General features: G+C 39.9%; 2 protein-coding genes across 5 annotated transcripts in view; one reads left to right on the top strand and one right to left on the bottom strand.

Annotated features, from left to right (window-relative positions):
- The window catches only part of MYO1B (myosin IB), a 166,508-nt gene that overhangs the window by 5,731 nt on the left and 138,777 nt on the right, over positions 1 to 22,000 (top strand). The gene's annotated exons all lie outside the window — the stretch shown is intronic.
- Positions 1 to 22,000, bottom strand: part of STAT4 (signal transducer and activator of transcription 4) — a 40,094-nt gene that overhangs the window by 2,924 nt on the left and 15,170 nt on the right. Inside the window, exons 4-23 of the mRNA XM_031604434.2 lie at positions 19,888 to 19,986; positions 19,000 to 19,092; positions 17,228 to 17,306; positions 15,557 to 15,642; positions 14,563 to 14,714; positions 13,333 to 13,491; positions 12,390 to 12,482; positions 11,470 to 11,529; positions 10,196 to 10,213; positions 10,023 to 10,116; positions 9,371 to 9,415; positions 7,439 to 7,522; positions 6,611 to 6,709; positions 5,558 to 5,693; positions 4,332 to 4,384; positions 3,471 to 3,565; positions 3,101 to 3,237; positions 2,526 to 2,717; positions 1,275 to 1,341; positions 673 to 781 (exon numbers count right to left, since the gene is read on the bottom strand). Of these exons, the coding sequence (XP_031460294.1) occupies positions 673 to 781; positions 1,275 to 1,341; positions 2,526 to 2,717; positions 3,101 to 3,237; positions 3,471 to 3,565; positions 4,332 to 4,384; positions 5,558 to 5,693; positions 6,611 to 6,709; positions 7,439 to 7,522; positions 9,371 to 9,415; positions 10,023 to 10,116; positions 10,196 to 10,213; positions 11,470 to 11,529; positions 12,390 to 12,482; positions 13,333 to 13,491; positions 14,563 to 14,714; positions 15,557 to 15,642; positions 17,228 to 17,306; positions 19,000 to 19,092; positions 19,888 to 19,986 (1,950 nt within the window). The remainder of the gene's footprint in view (positions 1 to 672; positions 782 to 1,274; positions 1,342 to 2,525; positions 2,718 to 3,100; positions 3,238 to 3,470; positions 3,566 to 4,331; positions 4,385 to 5,557; positions 5,694 to 6,610; positions 6,710 to 7,438; positions 7,523 to 9,370; positions 9,416 to 10,022; positions 10,117 to 10,195; positions 10,214 to 11,469; positions 11,530 to 12,389; positions 12,483 to 13,332; positions 13,492 to 14,562; positions 14,715 to 15,556; positions 15,643 to 17,227; positions 17,307 to 18,999; positions 19,093 to 19,887; positions 19,987 to 22,000) is intronic.

The raw sequence follows: 22,000 nt of genomic DNA, 5'->3' as shown, positions 1-22,000 counted from the left end.
ACAACAAAACAAGAACAAAACCCTTTCAAAACTCTTTTCTCCCCTGATTTCTAGTTGAACTTGAACACGTTCCTAGCAAGAGCCTCCAGCAATCCTCCCACTTAGCACCATGAACCACTTCTCTAGTGCACTTAAAAACTGCAAAATGATTCTATTTGACCCTCCCAAGCTCTGGGCAGAGCTGGCTGAAGAATTATTGCATGTGCTTAAAAAAAACAAAAAAACAAAAAAAAAAAAAAAGGAAAACAAAACAACAACAAAAAAAAGGACCCTAAAAATATTTGGAATTCGATGATAGAAGTGAAGCCAACTATTCTTTTCACTGCTAAAACAGGGAAATGTCAGCTAGCATGTGTAGTTCACAAATACAATTTAGAAGGTCAGAACTATTTTCACGTATTGAAACAAACAAGGACGCATTTCATATTAGGTTTGAATGCTCTTGACTCCCTGGCCAGGAAGTAAGACAGCTTCATATCAGACAACGCATCCAAGTATGCTGCAGCATAGGAGTAGGAAATATCTGCACCACTGGTTCAGAATGCAGTAGTGCAAGTGATGGATGAGCCAGGATTTTGGTAATAGTATGAGTGGCCTTTCTGTAACCAGCATCTGTGTTGCATGCGCTGTTTGCCGAGTGTTAACTTATCAGTGGAAAAGTTTACAACGTACGGCAGTTTCGATGGCTGTGGGACTCAGATGTTCTCTCAGCACAGCATAAACGCTTGGAGACATTGGAAGAAGATCTGATGGAGAATGTGGTTCTGTAGAATCATTTAAGCTTTAAAAAAAAGAAGAAAATGATATTAAAAGTAACCGAAATCCCTTCAACTTCATGGAGGACTGCTGTGGGCTACAGTGAATGACTCATGTTGAATGCTTAATTAAGTCAGTTAAGCTTGTATTTGGGCTTGCTGGTGGCCCTGTGAGCATATGCCAACGACTAGGTGTTTAAAAATGCAGGGAATAGGTCTAAAGAAAGACAGAGGTCAAGCCTGACTCTGTAGTCTCAGCTGCTGAAAAAGGGAACATGAAAGATGACCAAAGAACCATTAAGTTTGCATTCAGTTTAGATGAATGTTTTGCCACGTGTATGAGAGAAGCACTCTAGTAAAGTTCTTTGCTTCCCTTTTTTTTTGTTTTTAGCAGTCTTTGACCAAACCAAAACTCAGATATGTTGCTATCCCAAACTATCTGTATAGAGGTAGGGAAAAGTTGGAAACAGTATGTAAACATAATGAAATTCAGAGTAGTACATATGTATGGTTACTCACATTTTGGAGACTGGGATAAATACAGAAGGAACATAACCTTTGACTCCTCCGTCTGAGGGTTTTGAGACTAAAAAAAAATCAATAGTAGAGAAATTAAATACAGCCCATTAATTTTATTATTTGTTTGAAATTGATTATGCTGCAGGCCATAATATCTTAAATGAGAAACAACCGTGATGAAATAAGCAGCCATAGAATTGGGGAATTCCTGAGGTTAGTGTCCAGGTTCAGGTCATAGTCACAGAAATGACTGTTCTTTTCCATTGGAAATACCTACGTCACTGTCTTGAGGTACAGCATAACAGCTGATAGAAGAGATCTTGTTAAGGCTTTGAAGAGAGAGGACTGTGCTAGAACTCCAAAAGCTTTGTACTTCTGAGCCTCTAGATTTCAGCTCTGCAAATGCTTGCATGGAGCCCTGTCTCTATCACAGCTTCAGATATGTCATTTGCTTGAAATTAAATAGGCGCATAATTTTCTAGAGGACTCGAGCATTAGGCTAAGTTCACCGAATTAAAATGAAGAAGAAAAGCATATGCTGCCTCAAAGTATCTTTAAGAAGTGTGGGAATTTGAATCCAAATGGCCTTGTATTCTTTTATAAAGAAATGTACATCATTCTGAGCTTATCTAGAAAAATCAGGGATTTGTTTTTTTCTTTTTTATGGGATTGATCTAAAAATGGTTTGACTTGTAACCCAGAGAAGAGCGAGCATGTTTGGAACTAATCTTATCTAGCCTTTTGGAGCTGATTTATCTAGCTGTTTTTTCCAGTGTAGTTACCAGGGGTAACTGCTGCCTCATTGTGAAATGAAAGCAGGCCTTCCAAGCTGTTTGGAAAATACAGAATTCTTTGAAATTGAAGACACAACTTGTTACAGTTTTACCCAATTATGAAGCTGAAGAGCAGGATGACTTTTCATCTCATTTGAACATCTGAATACTGAATTTTGCAATGTGTTGGTCAGGAAAAAAATCCAATTACTTTGACTCCTTCTAACTCAAGATCTACTTCTTAGCTTCTTTTAAATATTGTTGTTGTAGCCTCTAATGTAACCGCCAAGACCCCGTGGCTCTATTAGTAAAATGAAGCTGTCTGCATGACAGACACACATCAGACATTTCTCATGAAGATGCCAATTAAAGGAGGCATCGTGATCTGTTCCCTTCTTCCTCTCCCCAAATTCCTTGAGTTGCCTCTTGGCCTTGAAGCTGCTTTCCAGAAGGGTTAAGTACAGAAACGGAGCCCAACCTTCATTCGGCTGACAGCTGTAGTGTTTGCCAAAGGCCTTGTCTTTGGGAATGTCTGGGTACAGATACTTCAGAGGGTTTTCAGGAACGTTGTCTGCCATGATAACTTTGTAATCTCGCAGTATGTCAGCAAAGGGCAGCGCAGCTAAGCGGCCTTTGTTGTAGGGTTCCACCGAATGGAATGTTACTTCTCCTGTAGGAACACAAGGGCACGGAGCTTCTGATAGCTGCTAGGTCAACATCTCTACTTGGAATGCTTTTTGTTTTCCTTCTAAGTTTACACTGGTATGGGTTTTACCTTTTGTACCAGCATCTTTGAAGGCATTCATCCTCCACACATGGGAACAAACGTAAAGCCTGCATTAAGCAGGTACATCCCCCTAATGGACCTATTTATGGTAATATAAAGCACTGAGAGGAAGACTTGCGAAGCTTTCGTTTGTGTTTCTCTCCCCAGACCAAACTAACACTATACACATGAACTTCACTTTTAAACAAAAAACCTCAATGAACTGTGGCTACAATTATACCAAAGGGTTTGAGCTCTATGTTATTATTTTTTTTAATTGCACTTACCATTTTCTAACTGATCCACCCAAGTAAAGGTAATTCCACCCAGATTGCTTTCACTAAACCTTAATAAAAATGTTCCTGGTGTCTTGTCTTTGAGCAAAATTCGTTCCTTCTCTTTGCTTACAAATCCCATTACGTACCTGAAGTGTAATAGGAAATCATGGTTTTACTTTTGCAAAAAATATGGACTTAATTCTGCATTTCTAATAGATTCAGAGGTGTTCCCTTTTTGCAAAGAGTTTGAAAAATCATAAACGGGGAGAAAGAGACAGAAATGTTTGACTCTTTGCAAGTTCTCTTCTGTTTAGCTAGTGAAGAAAAAAGGGTAAAGCAGAGAGAGGTCAGCGCACGGCCGTTGTTACTTCTTGCTCACCCATCAATCCAAAGAGGAAGAATGTGTTTTTTAATTAAGTCCAGTATAGCTTCAAGCCAAACCCAAAAGGTAAAAGACTTTCCAGGTAAATGTTCCTAATGGGAAATACATGCAGAAGAAGAACATGATGAGAATATTGTTACACCACATCCATGTGATATAACTGTCTCAATTTCTGAAGAGTAATCTAGTGTCTGTTGAAATGACAAATAGGAATTGCTGCTTTCAGTAACATGTCTGCTTAAGCCTAATGCAAAAACTATGATTTTTTTTTTTAAAGATATGCATTGCAACTCCCCTTTTTTAAAGAAAAATTCATGTTCAAAGTTTTTCTCACTACTAAATTATATTTTGAGAATTCAAACTACTTTCAATGTTCTGTGTATCAATATAGCATGACCAAAAAGCATTTACTCTTCTTTTTCGGTGCTGTAATTTCTGATCAAAGTTACTGAATATGTAGACAGACTTGAAATAATTTAGGTCATGACTGAGCATATAGGGAAAACATACTGTATGCTTTATGAAAAACATTCTGTGCATTGATAGCATGATCTATATTGATTATTGGGTAGCACCTGATGACCTTAGATGCCTTTTCCAACCAACATGATTGTATGATTTACAGAAATATATAGGGCATACTTGACTATAATAACTGTTTGTGGTACTTGTATGAATGTAGCTAAATAGATCTCTTAGCCCAAGCTTTAAACTTCAGGAAATACTGTTTTCATGGTGAAGCTTTTAGACTTCATTTGGTTGTGCTGGGCTACAAGACCCACACGAGGCAATTGAGAATCTCATCACTGACATTAGCGGGATGGAGTTAGATGTGTGCTTTTACTTTCAGAACCGTACCTTGCAGAACTTTGCCCAGGAGAGCTGGTAGTCACTGTAACTGACCTGTTGCCCTAAAAGTAAAATAGAAAAATGTGAGTCTGTTTTTCTGAAGTTCTGAAAGAAATATTATTTCACATCCATACAGCTGAAAAATAGCGTAGCCCATCCAAGCTTGGGGAGGCATTGAGAGGGGCTTGCTAAGGGCCGCGTGCAGGGAGAGAGCATGCAGCTGGCGATGAGTTTTGTGTATCTTTCTGAGGCCTGCTGATGGTAGCCTGGGGAATCTTTGCTTAAAGTTGTCTGGGGCCTCGTTGGTGCAACACTGTGCTCAGTTTTAGTTTCAATCTAAGTTTTATTTCTCTTGGCCATCGCTCTGTCTTGAGCTTCCAAGTTTTCAGATGTTTTCTTTTTTTCTCCTATTATGGTTCTAACTGAATAACAGGGGTGTTTTCTACTCCACTATCTAACAAGAAACCACTAGAAAAGGCACCCTTTACTAAAGAAAACTGGCCCTAGCTTCCCAGCTTTGAGAGCAGTAAGAAGTAAAGATTCTGTCCAGTCTTTGACTGGCACTTTAGTTCTTGCCTGGCAGTAAGAGGTATTGTTACATCCTCAGCTTAGAGTTTCTTGTGGATCACAGTATATTTTATACTAATTTCTTCTCCAGGAACAGGAATGTTTTCTTTTATTCTGCCAGCCTTCTCCTGAGGCCTCTTCCTTCTCGAGGACAGTCAGACTGAAGCATTCTTTTGCTTGTCTCACTGAGCTTCCAGTCATGCAGGGCTTCATTTCTATGTTATTGTGAGTAAAAGATGGATCCCAGGACTAAACATGCCCCAGAGAACTGGTACTTAAAAAAAACAACAAAAAAAAAACCAACCAAACAAACAAAAAAACCCGACACATTGCTGTCACCAAAAAGGCCAAAATCCCATAAGCAAGCAAAAAGACTTCCTTTTGATAGCTGATGCTGGAGATAATGAGTACTTGCTAAGGAAACAAAGTAGTGTTGAACGTGACTCTGATGCCCTCTTTCTTTGGCTTAGCAGCCTAGATATTCAGCAATTGAATCACTTTGTGGTAAGAAGAAGCTGAGGTGTGCTTTTCTTTAAAGAAGAACAATGTCACAATGGTATTTTTGAAGTCAAGGGTGGAAGTGAAGGTCATGCTTAAAGTCATTACCTTTGACTATCAAATAAAAGAGCCCCAAAACAAATAAAATCTGTATGTTTCTACAAACTTACCCATAAGTTTCTCTGCCAGCATGTTGAGTTGCTCAGAATTGAGTCCACGGCCAACATAGGATGAAAACTGCCAGCTCAGTACTTCTAAGAGCTGACTTAGAGTGGCAGCAGGGGGATTGTTAAAGAAAGATAAATTCTGCAACAGAATGAATGCTTTATTTAGACTATTAGCAACTATGGAAAACACTCCAGGCTTTAAAAGAAAGCAGCAAGTGCTTAAGCAGAGGTCAGAAGTGTTTACAAATAACAACAACAACAAAAAAAAGCAGGGGGTGTGGTGGAATGAGGAGCGGAATGAACTTGGACAAAGATGCCATGGTTCCTCCCTGATTACTAGCAAACCTATAGGGGGATGCTCCTGGAGAGAGTGGGAGGCTGTATACATCTTGGATGATAAAATACCTTGCTATGCTTCTGATAGTGATGTATGTTAAGGCACTTTATGCCTGTCCAATAAATGCAGATACTGTGTTCTGCAACTTCCAAATGCAGTAACAGCAAACAACTGAATTTAAAATTTGTGCTGTGCCAGCAGGAGACGGGGAAACAATGATTCTGCTTTTGCTCAGCATTAAAGCTACTAGACAGTGCTACCTGGCTCTTGCAGTCGTCTTCGTGTAAAGCACTAGCTCCTCTACAATGAGGGGAAGTAGCATTTAATTACATTATAGACCCAGCCATATATCTACTTCAATAGTTTTGAATTGCACCTGTGGAATTATTTTGTGCTGTGTATGATTTTAATCAACCATGTTCCAGAAAGACAAATTTGACCTGGGAAAGTTGCGAAGAAGGGCCATCACCCTTCCTTAATTTGTGAGCTAATAATTTAGTCTAAAAAATAAAAGCTAAGAGGCATATGGTTTTACATCTGGGCAGGGAACAAAAGATAGAACAAATAACATAGAAATACGATGTTGATAACTGTGTATCTGAAGAAAATAAGGTCTGTTTAAGGGGGAGAAACAGCCTTTTTATAATGAATGTACTTGGCAACCAAATAATAAGAGTGTGAGTATGCAGGATGCCACTATTTGTTTACTGAAGACCTACCTGAGGATCGTTGGTTGATAGGTTGTACCAAATAATAGAAGCCCATGCATTGGGTAACTGGCTGACGTTGGAAATCATCACTACAGGCAAAGAGCTCGTCTGGGGGAAAAAAATGAGCACAGTAGGTAATGACAGCTGTCTGTAAAAACAAAAGACTTGTCTTTTAGCCCTTTCTTGGTCTTCTGCCCCCTCCAAATACTGCTCTTGAGCCTGGGCTCTTCCAGCATAGTAGAGCAAGACCAACTGTTGATAACTGCTGTCCAGCCTGTTTCTAGAGAGAAATGGGCTTTGGGAGTGTGTTCAGGTTTTGGGTTAGCTTGGCCTGGGCAGCAAATTTAGCTTTTTGCTGCATGAAAGTTGTAAAGAAGAATGGCTGCATGACTTTTTGCAGGCAGAAGAGTGAGTCATGGTAGCGTTGGTCACTAAATGGGTTTAAATAGTCTGTTTTAGGTATGCAGGGATGTCCTGAGCGTATTGCTTGCAATTGTTGTTGTAACATTCTCCTAACGTTCATGATGTTTAGTGGAGGGATGTGCCTTCTAGTGCATATGATTATTTATTTATTTATTTATTTATTTATTTTGTCACTGGCTTAAATGGAGTGTATGGTCTTTAGATCATTTTGGCTTTTGCATAGAAGGGCTAAGAATGTTGCATGAAATCTGTGCAGCCTTCTGTGCAGTTTTGGAAATCTGGCAACTGCTTACTGCTGAAGACAGCATCTAAAATAGATGGGCCTGCAGCCTGGCCCACCAGGCTTGCTCCTTGTGAGTCCCTGGAAAATGCTGTTTGTCTTCACCATAGAAAATCTGTCCAGAATATACTCACTTCCAAATTGATAGTCAGTCCATACAGGCAGACCTGTGTTTCAAAGCTGATGGAGTGCAGCTCTTCAGTCACCATATGAGGGCCCTGAGGGGAAAAAGCAGATAATGAACTGTGAGTGTATGCTTGACGTTTAACATTGCCTGGGCAATCCAGCTGCTAAGGTTACACAACGCTGCAAGAAAACACACATCTCATCTCTAAGCAGAACAGAAAAAGAAGGAAACCCTTTGTTAAACTCCAAACTAATCCAAATCACTGGTGGATATTTTTTCCTTATGATTCTTAAACCGAAAGAAAACCAGCAACCCTGGTTTTAAGGCAACGCTTTCTTTACTTTCAACTTGTGTAAAAATGTTGCTTTACAACACGGGGTTTTGCACAAATATAACAGATTTTCGTGCGTCTGCTATTGTCTCCCACTCTTCCTAAAGTTTCTTTACTGATTGACAGCCCCAGTCTAAACACGGATGTTAAGCTTCAACCAGGAAACAAGCAAGCAGCTCAAAAAAAAGCAGTCACAGGAGCCATGTCCTTAAGCACAAGTAGGCTTCTGTCCTAGAGAACAGTTTTGTATACGCAGAAACTTCTTGACAAACAATCTGTTTGTCGTAGTTGATTAGCTTGTATTACAACATTTTGCTTGGATGACAAACTAGCATAGCTCTATTAACAGCGCTGTAAAATCTCTGCCCCTTGAGAAACATGTCTTTAAAAATAGATATTTCCATCCCCACGAGTCAAAATATAAAAAGCTTTTTGCCATTTTTTCCTGCTTTTTTTTTTTTTCTTTTCCCATCACGTATTTGTTTTGCCAGACTTCTTACAAAACAAAAGCAAGAAGGAAAAGAGGGGAGAGAAGGGAAGATTTGTATTCCTGAATCAAAGTACTTCCACTTTGAGTCAATGTAAATAGAAGTGCTCCTTGGGAAAGTGCCTCACAGCCTCCTGTTTCCCCCAGAGCCCCTCCTTCAGGACGTGTACAGATGCTGTAACAAAAGGTTCTGTGTACATGTGAGGTTGAGGCTGCAGGAGATCCTCAGGCATCTGAATCACACAGCTGCCTTACAAAGGGAAAATCCAGCTTAGAGCTGCCTGCTTGTAAGTGAAATGCTCATCCATCCACCCAGCTCAAATGTTTCAACACAGGTAGAATCAAGCTGAAAAGGTTTGGGAAACTTCCCTTATCTCTGCCCCATTTTAAGTTTGAAAAACCTGAGATTTTTGGAAAAAGAGATCTAAGCCTAAACAAACCAAGATTGCAAATATGCTTCTAGCTGTTGTTAAACGAATGTTTATGCTCCTAAAGGTTCCAGGCGGTGCTTTGACCAACGAGGAGCCCCGCTGATGGAAATCAGCTGGCGGTGAGCCACGTCACAGCTCGGGGGTCCTAATGCCCCACAGCTCCACATGGTTGGGATGCTGCGGGTGGCTGTTGCTCGGTCTGACGTGTCATACCGCTGTGTCACCGCACGAGGGGGACGCCAGACCAGAATTCAGACGAAAATCAGTCAGGGAATTTGGTCCTGGTTTGGGCATGCCAACTTCTTTTAGTCAAGTACGATCACGCCGTCATGTCAGCTGAGAGCGTGGCCAGCAGATCACACATTTCAAGTTGCTGTGCTCGAAGAGCTTGTTTTTTTTTCAGAAGCTAACAGGGAATCCATGCAGGCATTCAGGTGATTACTTCCTACCATCTTCTGTAGCTATTTAAATACAGAAACTCGAGGCACATAATTGAGGTTTCTGAGTGCTTCTGAAAGGTTCTCACTGTGCTCATACAATGACATGATTGCTGAGTCCAACACTTAGAAGGAGACTATATATTTCAAAATCTAATTTACTTACATATGGTTGCTGTTGGATTTAAATAAAATCCAGCCTGAAATACTTGGGAGAGTAATCAAAACTATCATCTAAAATAAATCCACCAACCTCATTTCCTTTGCTTCCAGCACTTGATTTCATTTCTTTCGGCTGCTGTATAAAGCAAAACAGAATTTATGTGGCAGAGAAACTACAGATGAGTACATAAAGAATGCCAACTGTAGCTGTGATGCCCTTAATGTAATAAGGATTTGTTTTGAATATAGAGATACACTTCAATGAAGGTACTGACTCTGTGCCTTGAGAAGTCCATTCAGTGGCCTTCTGATAAATATTTTCCAGCACAACAGTAGTGTAGGTGAGGGAGTCTGCTTTGAAAGCAGGACTAGCTGAGACACTGGAGAAGCTACTGGAACGCTTCTGTTGGCTCTCAAAAAAACTTTTGCCTCAGGCATTGGTTTCAATCAGATCTAAAGCATTCATATGTATTTCACCTGGACTTTTTTTTTTTTTCTTTTTAATGTTTGTGATTAGTCATTTCCTCTTCTGGCATTAAGTAGGGTTTGTTGTGTAATTTCTGTGGAAATACAGTCTCACTTTATAGCAGTACGGAGTGTGATACAGGTGTTGAGTAAATAATCCTTTAAGGGAGAGGAAAACGAGTGTAGATTTCTTGTTGTAGTTCTCCTTGTGTAGCTTTTAAAGAGTATTTTATTTCCTTGCCAGAGGTGCATGGCAAGAAAAGAGCAGACAAGCTTACCAGGTGTCGGAATTCTACTGACAGGCTGCCATTTGCTGACTCATCCATGTTCATGGCTTTCACGTGTGTTCCACACAGAACGAATCTACGATTGCTACAGAGAACATTACACTTACGCACTCCAGTGAAAACATGTTGGATAGCTGAAGGACTCTCATATTGTATTTCCTTACCTTACTGTTGAAACATTCCTAAAATAGAAGAGGGGTAGAGGAGGAAACAGATGATGAATCAGTAAACGTGAGCTGTGCTTGCTTTGAGTAATGTATCTCGAGACAGTATATTTTCCCTTATCTGTTGAATGTATGTTACTGATTTCAGTTATTTTTTCCAAAAATTGCAGTGATATTTCTGATGTGCGGTTATTGTATCTAACTTCTTTTCCCTCTGCTGTTGGAATGACATATGGAAATTGAAAGCTGCTGTGCTAACTGAGTGTGTTGTGAGGTAATAGAGGCCTGTGTAGATAGCTCTTGGCACACTGGTGGTGCACATACACAGCTTCTGAGAGGAAGCTGTCTTCTCTCCTGCTGCTTACTGACCAGGTGTTTGCCTTCCTTCTTTTGGCCCAGCACCTGTGCTCATGCAGTGAGGAGCAGAGTGGTTTGTAGGGTAGCAGCATCGTGGCCAGAGCAAGGGAGAGTGGTGGGCAGCGAGGAATTGGATCAGCTGTACTGATTTTGGAATCATACCTGGTGCTTATTCATGCTAAGCGGCCCTCATCTTTTCGAAACCAAGCTTGCTGTGGGGTCAGGTCTGTTACACTGTACTGAAAAGCATGATCTTGCTAAGAAGACTAGTCAACTCAAACAGATGTACTTGTGCAACAGTGTTGGCTCTGCATCTAGTATATTATAGGCAGGCTCTGAAATGCGTTTTGCTCAGGAAATTATAACCAGCAGTAGGAGCTGGGGTTCATTGTTGCTATGAGAAGTAATGGGAATATAATAGAGTATTGAACCTGTTAGTAAGGAGGAGCTTATGTAACAGCCTTGATGTCAGGCAGGAGTAAAACACTGTAAGCTGCTGTAGTTACTAATTACAGCACCAGCTTTCCAAGCACAAATTGTGTGCAATGTTTGGAACAGCTGCATGGGACTACTGGTACAGGCAGAGAATGCAACAGAGTTTGATTTTAAGTTTCCTGTGATGGCACTGTCTAAGGCTGAATTTTATTTAAGGCTTGAAACAAATGTTAAATGGATGTTTCGTCTCCAATTTCAAAATATCAGTTAAGGGTAGCTTTCTTTTAAAGTACAAAGAGATTTTCCACATTAGAGAGAGTCATTACCCTCATCACCCTGTGTGAAACCCATATGTTTCAACTGTTCATTGGTTTCTTTCCCCCTTTAAGCAAATTCGAAAGCAGATAGGGTAGCTACTGAGAAAGCTGCATGGTCTCTGTAGGAAAAGAGTTGTCTAATATCTTCTCTTTTAAGTTTCTTACTTGTCGATAGTTGCTTTCACTCTGATCTGGTAGTTCAGCTCTGGCAATTTAATTAGCAACCTTCAAAACAGAAAATTTGTAAGTGAACACTCAAAAAACAAAAGCAAACAAACAAAGTATAGCAAATAAATTTGTCACCAGAAAAATATTAGAGATCACCAGCTCCACATCATAATATTTGAAATGACTGTAATCTGAAAGCAGATTAATCGTCCAGGACTGCATCAGGATTTGCAGGGTCCTATACATGAAAGGAGGGATAAGTTTATCCAGTGGCAAGTGTTTTATCTTCCCTGCATGTTTGAGGGACTGGGTGGAGAGACAGTGAAAAGATCAGAGATGGATTTGTATATCTAACTGCACTGTACTTTGTGTAAGCTTTCCAGTCCTGCTCCCCCACCTTCTAATGCCTTCTTTTTGCTGCTGGATGGAAATGAGATTCAAGATCCTCTCCGATCTCACCTCATTTTACAAAGTCAAGCAAGGAGCTAGCGGGAGAGAAATAACTTGTCATTGATACACCAATCACACACCTCCCAAGCTGCAGATATTTCTCCTTCTAATGTGCTACGGTGGCTCTGAGTATTCTGATGTTGCCTGGCACGATGTGGATCATTACTTGTTAGCTTGCAAAGCCATTAAACCAAGAATCCAATAAATATAGATTCCTGAAGGTGCTGACTTTTGGCCACAGTCTGCCTGTCTTCCTTCTGCTGTTTGCTCTTCGTTGCCACTTATTACAAGCGACAGGTTCGGTGTCCTTTAGACACCTTTAACTTGAGAAAGCTCCCTGGAGTCAAAAGGGTCTCTGCCTGACTCTGACACAGAAGTTGTAATACTTGACTTTATGGATCCTGAAATGGTCTCCTAGAGTAAAGTGCAGCATACGAAGGGAGGAATTGATATCAGGCTTTTCTTACCTTAATTTTACAGTGAACTGTATTAACGTTTTAAGAACCATTGGCCTCTGGGGGTGTGTTGGCATACAGGGCTGCCTTTCGACCACAAATGAACTAGGGTAAAAAGAAATGAAACAAGTAGATTGATAGGAATATGCATAAATAAACATATAGTAAGCTATATTATCTATTTCTTTGAAACTTACTTCTCTACAGATGTTGAGAAGTGGGAGATTTGCATTTCCACTCTCAGTTCTCTAAATGATCTCGGGGTCTGACTTACACTTGAATTGTTCCCATAAGAAACAGATATGTTATACCTTTAAAATCAAACCAAAATCAAATTCTATAGGATTAAAATATCAATTGAATGATCTAGCCTTTTATCGGAACCATAAATCAAGCTATAAAAGTCCACTGAACCTGGTTCCAGTGAAATTAAGTAATTGTTTTTTCCCTTATTTTATAAAAAAGCAATAAACCATGTTTTACTTGCAGACACAGCTAATAGAATAGCTACTTGTGGTCTGTCTCCTTGTATAGCTGGTACGAAAGAGAAGACAAATTATGAAAATGTTATATATGAATAGCTGGATGAATTTGAGAGGGGAGACTACTTTGTGGGGAGGAGAAAAGAGAAGGATCTGCCGCTTCACTACACAAAATTCTCAGCAATACGTAGGTGATTGAAATAAGTGGGTTTTGGCGTTCACATAGAGTCAGAAGTTGACCACAAAACCTTAAGTGCTGTACACGAGAAGCTCTCTGGTACCTTCAGCTTCTCTGCTTTTTGATGACAGCCGAACATACTCCTTCCTTTGGAAACTCAGTCTTTAAGATCCTTGCAGACTCAGCCTTTTTTTTTTTTTTTTTTTTTTTCATTCTTCACAGCTAGGTTTTATTGTAACCAATAAATGTGTGTCAGTTCAAGTAAAGCAACATGAATTCACAATAGCTTACGTACTTGCGGAAGAGGTTGTAGAGCAGGAAATTGACTTTTTCCAGTAGCTGAGGTCTTTGCACTGGGATGGGATCCCCATCATATGTCAGTCTGGTCAACAGCTCATCCAGTTTTTCCAGTTGCCTTCTAACTTGAAAAAGACTCTCTGCCAACAGCGTAAAACTACAGAGAGACAACAGATTACCTTGTAATCTCTCATGTAAGCCATTAATAGAACATAACACCTACTGAAGTTCTTGCTTGGGGAAATTGGATTCTGTGCATTATGGTGCTTTCAAGCTTTATACACAATTTTGCTCATTCATCTTTTGTTTACAGCTGTATATATATACATCATTCAAGATTTCCCACTTTACTTTCAAAGGTAAATATCTCCCCGAAGGCCTCATCAACAATAGTGCAAGAGTGACTGTGATAGTTTAGAGGAAATGCATCACTGTCTTGATGTTTTACACACAGGGCACTGCTGCTAGTTTTATTTCTTGCCTACAGCTTAGTAGTTTTTCCAAGTTACTCATAGAAAAGATAACGGTTATATGAATTGGACGTGCTACCAAGACTAACAAAATTCTTTTCTTCAGATTTCATAAACTATGTCTATGTTTGGTTATTCTCCCTCCAGTTTTTTTCTTACTATTTACCTTTTCCAAAATAGTAGTTAGATGGGAGAGAAACTGATGCTCTCTAGAGGTGTTATTATTGTTTTTTTAAACTAAAGTTATTATTTTTTTTTTTTCTTTTCTTTTTTCTTTTAAGCCTGGTTCTATTACCACCATGATGCAGACTTCGGTCATTCAATTCTGGGTAGCTTTAAGCCTTGAGCAGTGATGTACCAGCGAGTCAGAGCATAAAGTATCTACCCAGCTCCTGCTGAGACAAAACTCCCACTGTCCTCAGTGACAAGCTCAGTCAGCACAGCTCTTACTCAAGCAGAACTCCCTGGGGTATGTGTATCATATATCTGCAACTACCATCAAACCAAAAAATGACCGACTGCAGTGGCTCAGGCTCAGTGCTTTACTGTAATGTCATTCATTCTACCAGCAAATTCTACCGTTTTATCTACCAAAGCAAAGTGCATTTTTAGTTATTTACTTGCATAGCTGCTCATGAATTTTCTGCTGTTGCAAGGTAGCAAGGGCAACCGATCTAAAGGAATTATCATTTTGTGTGCATGGGGCTTGCAGACTTCCTGTGGTTTTCAGTGGAAACATAAGCTCAGTGCAGGTTTACCAGTTCTGGAGCTGATCGAGCCCCCCGTGGAGGGGACCCCCGATGCAGGCAATCTGCTGCCGTCTCTTCCAGTCCAGCAGTTCCTCGGTCAGCATGTTGCTCATGAGCATATCAATTTCGTGGATGACACGGCCTATTTTACTTAGTACTTCCTGTAACATGGGATAGCTGTCACAGACTGGCCACAGGGAACGGCTACAACATTCAGCCATTATCACAAAGTGCTCATTACATTTTTTGTAAGATTTTGAAAACGTCTGTATTTAGTCCCACCACTTTTGTCTCTTTAGCCCAGAGGTGACTGGATTACTCACCATGTAAAGCTAATCCTGAATATCAATCAGCTCTTCCTCGGTAAAAATTTCTCTTTAGAGGTTGGGGGGGGAGGTTGTATTCATAGTGGGCATAACACCTCCAAGCAGTTGATATTTAGAAGCACTGTCAAGGTCATAAAATCCTTCTTCTGTTTTGCATCATGTCCAATTCACAGGTTTTTTTTTGTTTGTATGTTTGACTTGCTTTAAACAGTAGAAGGTATGTGTGTCTGAACACAAGGCTTTCTGTACTGGTAAAGGAATGGTCAAGAAGTGCTCGTAGTCACATGTCTCTCTTGCTAAACAGAGCTAGGTAGTATCTGTGCATTTGTTTGGTTCTGCAATTACTAGATCACATTTACTTGGGATAACTTTTATTTACTGTAAAAGCTCTAGACTGCCAACTAAGCTATCCATCCAGTGCAGTGCAGAAGTCCTCCTGTCTAAGGTGAGCGGAATCATAGTCCTAATTAAGCTTCTGCTTAATTGCTGTTTTCTTAACTGCTCGCCAAGATTACCCACACAAACACAAAGCCTTTGGTGTATTGATAACTCACATGCTGTTTGCCTGCTCTTCCAGGAGGAGAGAATTCACGAAGGCACAAGTAGCATTGGAGTATTCGGTGTGGGAATAAAGGGAGAAAGCAAATGACTCACAGCTGACAAAGGATGTCACTAACCTTTCTCTTGTAGTCTAACGTATTGAGCATCGCCTGCAACGCCAACATTTCCTGTTTAATGAGGGCGCTGTTTTTGTCGCTCTGCTCTGCCAGGGGTGAAAAAATTGCTCAGTTAATTCGGTACAGATGTGGGCGTGGGGGTTTGTGCGCGTGTTTATGGGAGATGTGGGGGGGAACCACAACCTGACTGCAGGAGGAACTAGGGAGAAAAATAAACTGCAGGCATCAGCAGATTACATAATGGCACATTTCCCTTGAATAGGCCCATTTGCATACAAACTTAAGCTATGGTTTTATGATGCCGTTCTTGAAATGTGTGCATGCGTTTGGAACAGGAAAAAGGTAGAAAAGGCATGGCTCATAAATAGAAATCTCTATATTTCTTATGTGCATAGTGATATATACATCTGGCTTGGATCAATGACTGATCTGTGTACAATTGACACATGCTCGTGGTGTCAGCATGTAAAGCTCTTTAGGCTCCAAGTGAATTACGTGTCTGGTTGACATGCATCAAGGTTACGCGTTTGAAACAGATGAAATGTCCATCACCATGGGGATTTTAGCAGCCACGAGTACCGAACGCTGGTACTTCCCCCTTTCTGTAATTTTTTTCCTTCCCTGGATCATGCATTAGCTTCAAGCTTCCCCAAGCTCACCACATATGCACTCATACTTGGCTCATCCCCCATCTTTTGCACTTGTGTCACTCATGCTACCTTCACAAAAGAAATTGGTGCCAACTGTGTCTCTGCTGAGCTGTGGATTGACATCTCATTACATCAGAGTATGTACTTTGAGAGAGGGAAATGGGTACTCGACTCTCTGCTCAGCCACCGCAGTTGCTCACATAGACGTTTTAAAGTACTTCAAGCTGGTGTGCAGCAGTTGTTGGCAAAGTGAAATTGTAAGCCCCGAAAGTCATCTATGTAAGCATGTTTGATTTCAGAAGTGGGGCAGGCTTCAATCATCTGCTTGATCAATAATTGTGTTTCACCTGATGACCAACACCTAGTTAAACCACAGTAATTTGATCTCTTCCAATTGTCTGGCCATATCCAGCCTTAAACATGCAAGTTATGTGTTTAAGAACCCGGGCATTTCAAACCCCAGCTGTCTCCGCATGTTCAAAGGGAGGTACCAGGAAGGTATCTGAGCAGACACGAGTGGACCTCAATTTCTTTTCTCAAAGAGATCGTGCAAGTGCTGTTGCAGTGTGCAGATCTCAACCATTGTAGGTCAAATGTGCATGCAGAGTGCTTACCAGTTGATTATCATCACTGTGGTCAAAAAAGAACAGACAGCCAAGTTAGAGGCTAAAACAGTACTCTGGGAAATAAGAAGCTCTTCCACATTGTGCCAAGGAAGGGCCAAGTCAACCAGAAGGAAAGGGAAAAATAAGTTCTTTAAATTAAGAAAGTTATGCTTTTCTCATTGTGTTGTGCCCCTTATCTATAGAAAATAACTGCACTTGAACAATGAGATCACGTTTGCCCTTTTAACCCCGTGAGAGTCATTGTGTCTCAGACTATGGCTTTATACAAACTAAAAATCGATTTTTATGCTTACATATATTATCACAATAATACATAGAAAAAAACTGAGGCTGGATTTTAGTTGTGTAATCACTTTTTTCCTAGAGAATCTAAAAACGATTACAAAAGCACTTACCTAAACTTTGTATTGTTTTATACCTGAAGTCAAATTCTTCTTGCAAGTCTTCCAAGTATTTGACATCTTGGTCAGTCATCTTTCCCAGGGGAGAGGAAAGCGAGAAATTACTTTGGTGTTCACAGTGGCATAAAAAGGAACTTACTTTGTAATGGATAAAGGCATAACATAGCATTCTTCTTTCCCACCATCTGAACACGTAAAATGTTATACCAATAACTTAACTGACGTTGTATAGCCTTAAAGCAAGTGGATAATTTTGCAAAGCCAGAAAGGTTTGAGCAGCAAAGAGAACAGCAGGGTTCAGGGACTTTATTTTTTAGAGGAATACTTAGCAATTTTGGTAAAGGAATGGCGCAGCTTTACTGCTTTGGCTTTTTGCAAGGGTTAGTTTTCATACCCACAGCAAAAAGTTTAGAATGTGTTGTGTCTGTACAACATACAAAGATAATTCAAAAAAGACGTATCAAGAGAAAGAAAATAAATCTGTAGGAAATAATCTGGTTTGCTTCCAAAGTCTTTTTCTGTGCTGTTTATAGGAAGCCAACGACTCATGAATGATGCTTTTTAGTTCCCTGAGATATGCAAGTTCAGTGTCTGGGAAAATAAAAGTGTTTGTTTGCTAAATTAGGACACACAAAGTTAATAATTCTGTTTTCTTTTTTTTTTTGAGCTTTTAAATTACGTGTGCAAGGTATGAAATTACGTACACAAGGAGCTGCCTGATTTCTGTGTTCAATTTAATTACCTATTAAAAAACCCTTGTACCTGGAAATTATTCTCATTTTCCCTGGTCTTTCAGGGGTGGCTGCACTTTCCCTCATAGATGCTTGCTAGACACAGGCTGGAGGAGCAGCGTGGTTGGCTGCTGAGTTGCAGATCTGGCTGTTGTTGCTTTGCAGCTCTTATCTGTAACATTGATAGAGATCTAGTACCACAACTTCTAAAGCTAGCTTTATCCTTTTAAGGGTTTCATCTCTTTACCTTTCTTCTCTGTGTAGAGAGGCGCTTATGAGAGAATGCTAGTAGGACCTCTTTCCAGTATGCCTGAAGTGTTGTTTGTGGACAGCATATGGACAGGTATTTCTAATATAATTTCTACATCAAATCTGCTATGAAGCTAGAAGAGGTGCTGGGATCCTAAAAAGGCTACAGGTGATCTGAATCCTTATCATGCCTTGAAATGAACAGGCAGTTATTCTGTGAACTTTTGCAGCCTGTTATACAAGACATAGCTATAGGGCTCAGTCCTAATCTACTCTGCAGTGGTATGACAAGCTTCTGGAGAATTGTTACCATCAGCGTACAGAGTTCCTTGCCCCTCATGCTTCCAAAATGTATAATTATGTCATGTAGTCTTTGGCTTTACAGAAATCTTGGTACACATGTGACTCAAAGGTCAGGAAGTCTAGATACTTCTGACCAACTGAAGGAGATGGAATTGCAGAAGTACCTTTATTGAACGTCACATCTATTTAGAAGTAGTAGGAGTGTTCTTACTGCACTCAGTGATCCACTTGTAACTTGCATAGCAATGAGCGTGAGAGCTTTAAACTAGGTAACTCTTGCACTTAACCCAAAGTTGCTGCAAAAACTTGTCTGAGAATCCATGTGCATATTGAGCAGTTAACTTGGGCTGGGATCTGGAGAATAGTGGGATAATGGAATAATGGAGCGACACAAGGTGTTGGTGCTACCTGGCTTAACAATAGATATGTCTATGAAATTCATAGCTCGTGGCTGTGCAGATAGGAAACAGGACAACAGAATACCTGGGCACTGTTCTTAATGGCTGACACTTTGTGTTCCACGTTTCTTTGTCTCTCTGAAACCACGGAGTTCTGCAAAGACTTTTCCAGTGGTCCCTGGAACACATTGAGCAGATAATGCTTGGATAAGTAACGCCAAATGTTATTAATGATATGGCAAGTTCTAGCACAGACAGGGAATTCATAACCCAATGTTCTACTGGCTGAGGACTGGTGTGAACAGCTCAATCTGTTTAGCTCTGCAGATCTCAAAAGCGTAATTCTTTAACTTGGAAATCCAAAAGGTGAAAGGGCTTGGGTGTACAGCAGATATTAAATGTCTAGTAAATTAAAGGACCTGAAACATAGATGATTAGATTTCTAAAAAAAAAAGACCAGTATCACAGTACTCATATAAAAACACGTATTGCATCTGCAGGTTATTAAAAGAACAAAGTTGCCTTGAATAATATTCAATCTGGGTTTTAACCATATAACCATTTCCACAAAATGGTCGTAAATATGATTTTAAAATTTCTTCCTTCAAGTAACGTAAAAACAATCAGTGTAACATATAAGATGGAATGTCTTTTGTGTTGCATAATTCATATGAATTAGCGCAATGCATAATTTAATATGTACACATCTGTTTTGCAAAGAATAATCTCTTTAAAGTCTTTCCCACAGATTAAAGTCTTTGAAGATTAGCTGTGACATCGAAGTCACTTATAGCAATGTTTGCGGCAGCAGAGCCACTAATGAAGTACAAACATGAGTTTAAAGGGTAACATTTGGCAACCCCCCAGTGCACATAAATCACTCTAGTGGAATTCGTAATGGAGGACAGGATTTGGTCCTAAAAGCACGTGGGCAGATTAACATGGTGTAAATTAGGGAAATGTAATTCATTACCTGCACGGGCATGCTGGCTGCAGCCAATATTCTTCTTTCTTCTCTTAAGCAGTTTGAGATGATCACTGCTATGTGCATGGGATTACCATGGTATTTCCCCTGCAAACACAAATAAACAGAACTTTTAAAAATTGAGAATTCAGGATTTCCCACTGGAAATCACAAACAATGTGGTTTCACTGTCTCTGAGCTACAGCTTTGTGTGGGTGAAAAAGACTCTCCCGATGTTCTTGAACTTTGCTAGTGTTCCTCCAGCTTTACAGTGCAGCATCAGATAGTGCCACAGTCATAAAATACTCTTGGAAGTATCCTACAGAGAATATAAAGATGTAACTCTGAGATGCACATAATTTGATGATCAAATTGTTCCACTGCTATTTGATAGAGCGTTCCTGTCCGTCTTTTCTATGCATGTTTTTATCATGTTTTCCATTTTGAATAGGATGTTGCTGTTAGCATGGAACATATCAGCCAAGAAAAGACTAAAGGCATACCAGCATAGTAATGATGCAGTCAGAAAGGCATCCTCAGCAGAAAGCAGAAGACTTAATTTTAGTCTATGAACAATTTATCTCCTTCAACAAATAAGGAAGGAAGCAGCAGCAGAGCTTTGGTCCAAGTCAAAGAGTTAAAATTTTGACTATTTTTTACACCATCTTAAGGAAGGTGCAGAATTGCTGATGTTTGGCAGATAAATGGGTGCCATGTGAAAAATATTGGTTTGTGCTGTATTTATCAAATAGGAAAGCCTGATAACTCAAGCAGCATCTTTCACGGTGGTGTATTTGTTCAGTGTTTCTCAATAGCCTTCGTGCCTTTTATTCAGGACTCATTTCTCTTTCAGTCAGATGCCCTTCATTCAGTGTTCATGTACTCTTTTTTCATTAGAATTAATCCAATTCTTTTCTCTTCCTGTACAATTTCCTCTTTTAGACTTGTTCCTTTTTCCTTCTCTTCTTGATGAGTTTTCAGTCAGGTTTATTCTTGCTTTCTGTGGTTCTGACTTGATAGGTTTATGTATACTTAAACCAATGCTGTATTTTACCTAGTTATCTCATACCAATTTCTCCACTAGAAACCCAGTATGCAAACACAGCTGATAGAAATATGAGCACACTTTCTGAGCACATATCTATTGCTGTGATAGCAGGCCTATGTTTCTAGCAATTTTCACTAGATAGAACCAGACAACCCAGGTGCTTTTGCATGATTTCATGATGTGTTTTGACTTCCATTGCAAGGTAAAAGAATATTGCACAAAAATGCTAATTTTAATTGCAGAGACTTCAAGCTGCTCAGTGTTAAATACCACACTTGGCTATGGTCTCATTCCAGGTAGAGATGAGGTGATAGACACAGGACTCTTACAGCTAAATGAGTGATGTACAAAGTGTCCCTTCTAGGGCAGCTTTGACTGTCATGGCACTGTTGGCAATGAAAGTAAGCTTTGTGATGTTTCTGGGGTTTTTGAAGTCATCCCAGGAGAGTGATGAATAAAGTACTTGTCCCACGTGGCCATCAGTGTACACCCAAAGTAGTCTGAGGGCTGTGCCTTCTTTGGTTTGTCAAAAAGCAGTTCAGGATGGTAGAAAACCAGTTAGGTAATTAATTCTCTGCAGCTATTGGCACTGAGGGATTTTCTACCCCTCAATGGGCTGAAACTACAGAGCAAAGCATGAGTTGATTGTTAAGGATGAGGATGTGCTTAGTCAGGAGCATTTGGCTGGTTTCAGCTACAGCAGCTTGCATTGCTAAGCCTCGTTTGTTAGCACCTTGACTTGAGAAAAAAGCCTTTTTTTGTAACGAGGCTTGGGATGAGAGTTGTGGTGAGAAATCTGTAACCGGTGTAAATCCACTGATACATGTATTTATCAGTTGGTCTGATGACTTAAGTGTTGCTGTTATTTTTTTGCTGATAAAACAGTGTTCTGCCTTCCTCATAGATGGCTAATACATGAGGAGCTTAATATGCAATGGTATCTCTGCAGACTAACTGAAGTGAGGAGTGTTTATTTCCAGCTAACTGGACATAATAATAAAAATAAATAAATAATAATAATTAATAAATAATTGTCTAACAGAATTTGGTAAAATTTGATAACACCTAGAAAAT

This window comes from Phasianus colchicus, chromosome 7 (assembly GCF_987193195.1).
Source record: "Phasianus colchicus chromosome 7, bPhaCol1.hap1.1, whole genome shotgun sequence".
NCBI lineage: Eukaryota > Metazoa > Chordata > Aves > Galliformes > Phasianidae > Phasianus > Phasianus colchicus.
This window is presented reverse-complemented; position numbering and strand designations above follow the sequence as displayed.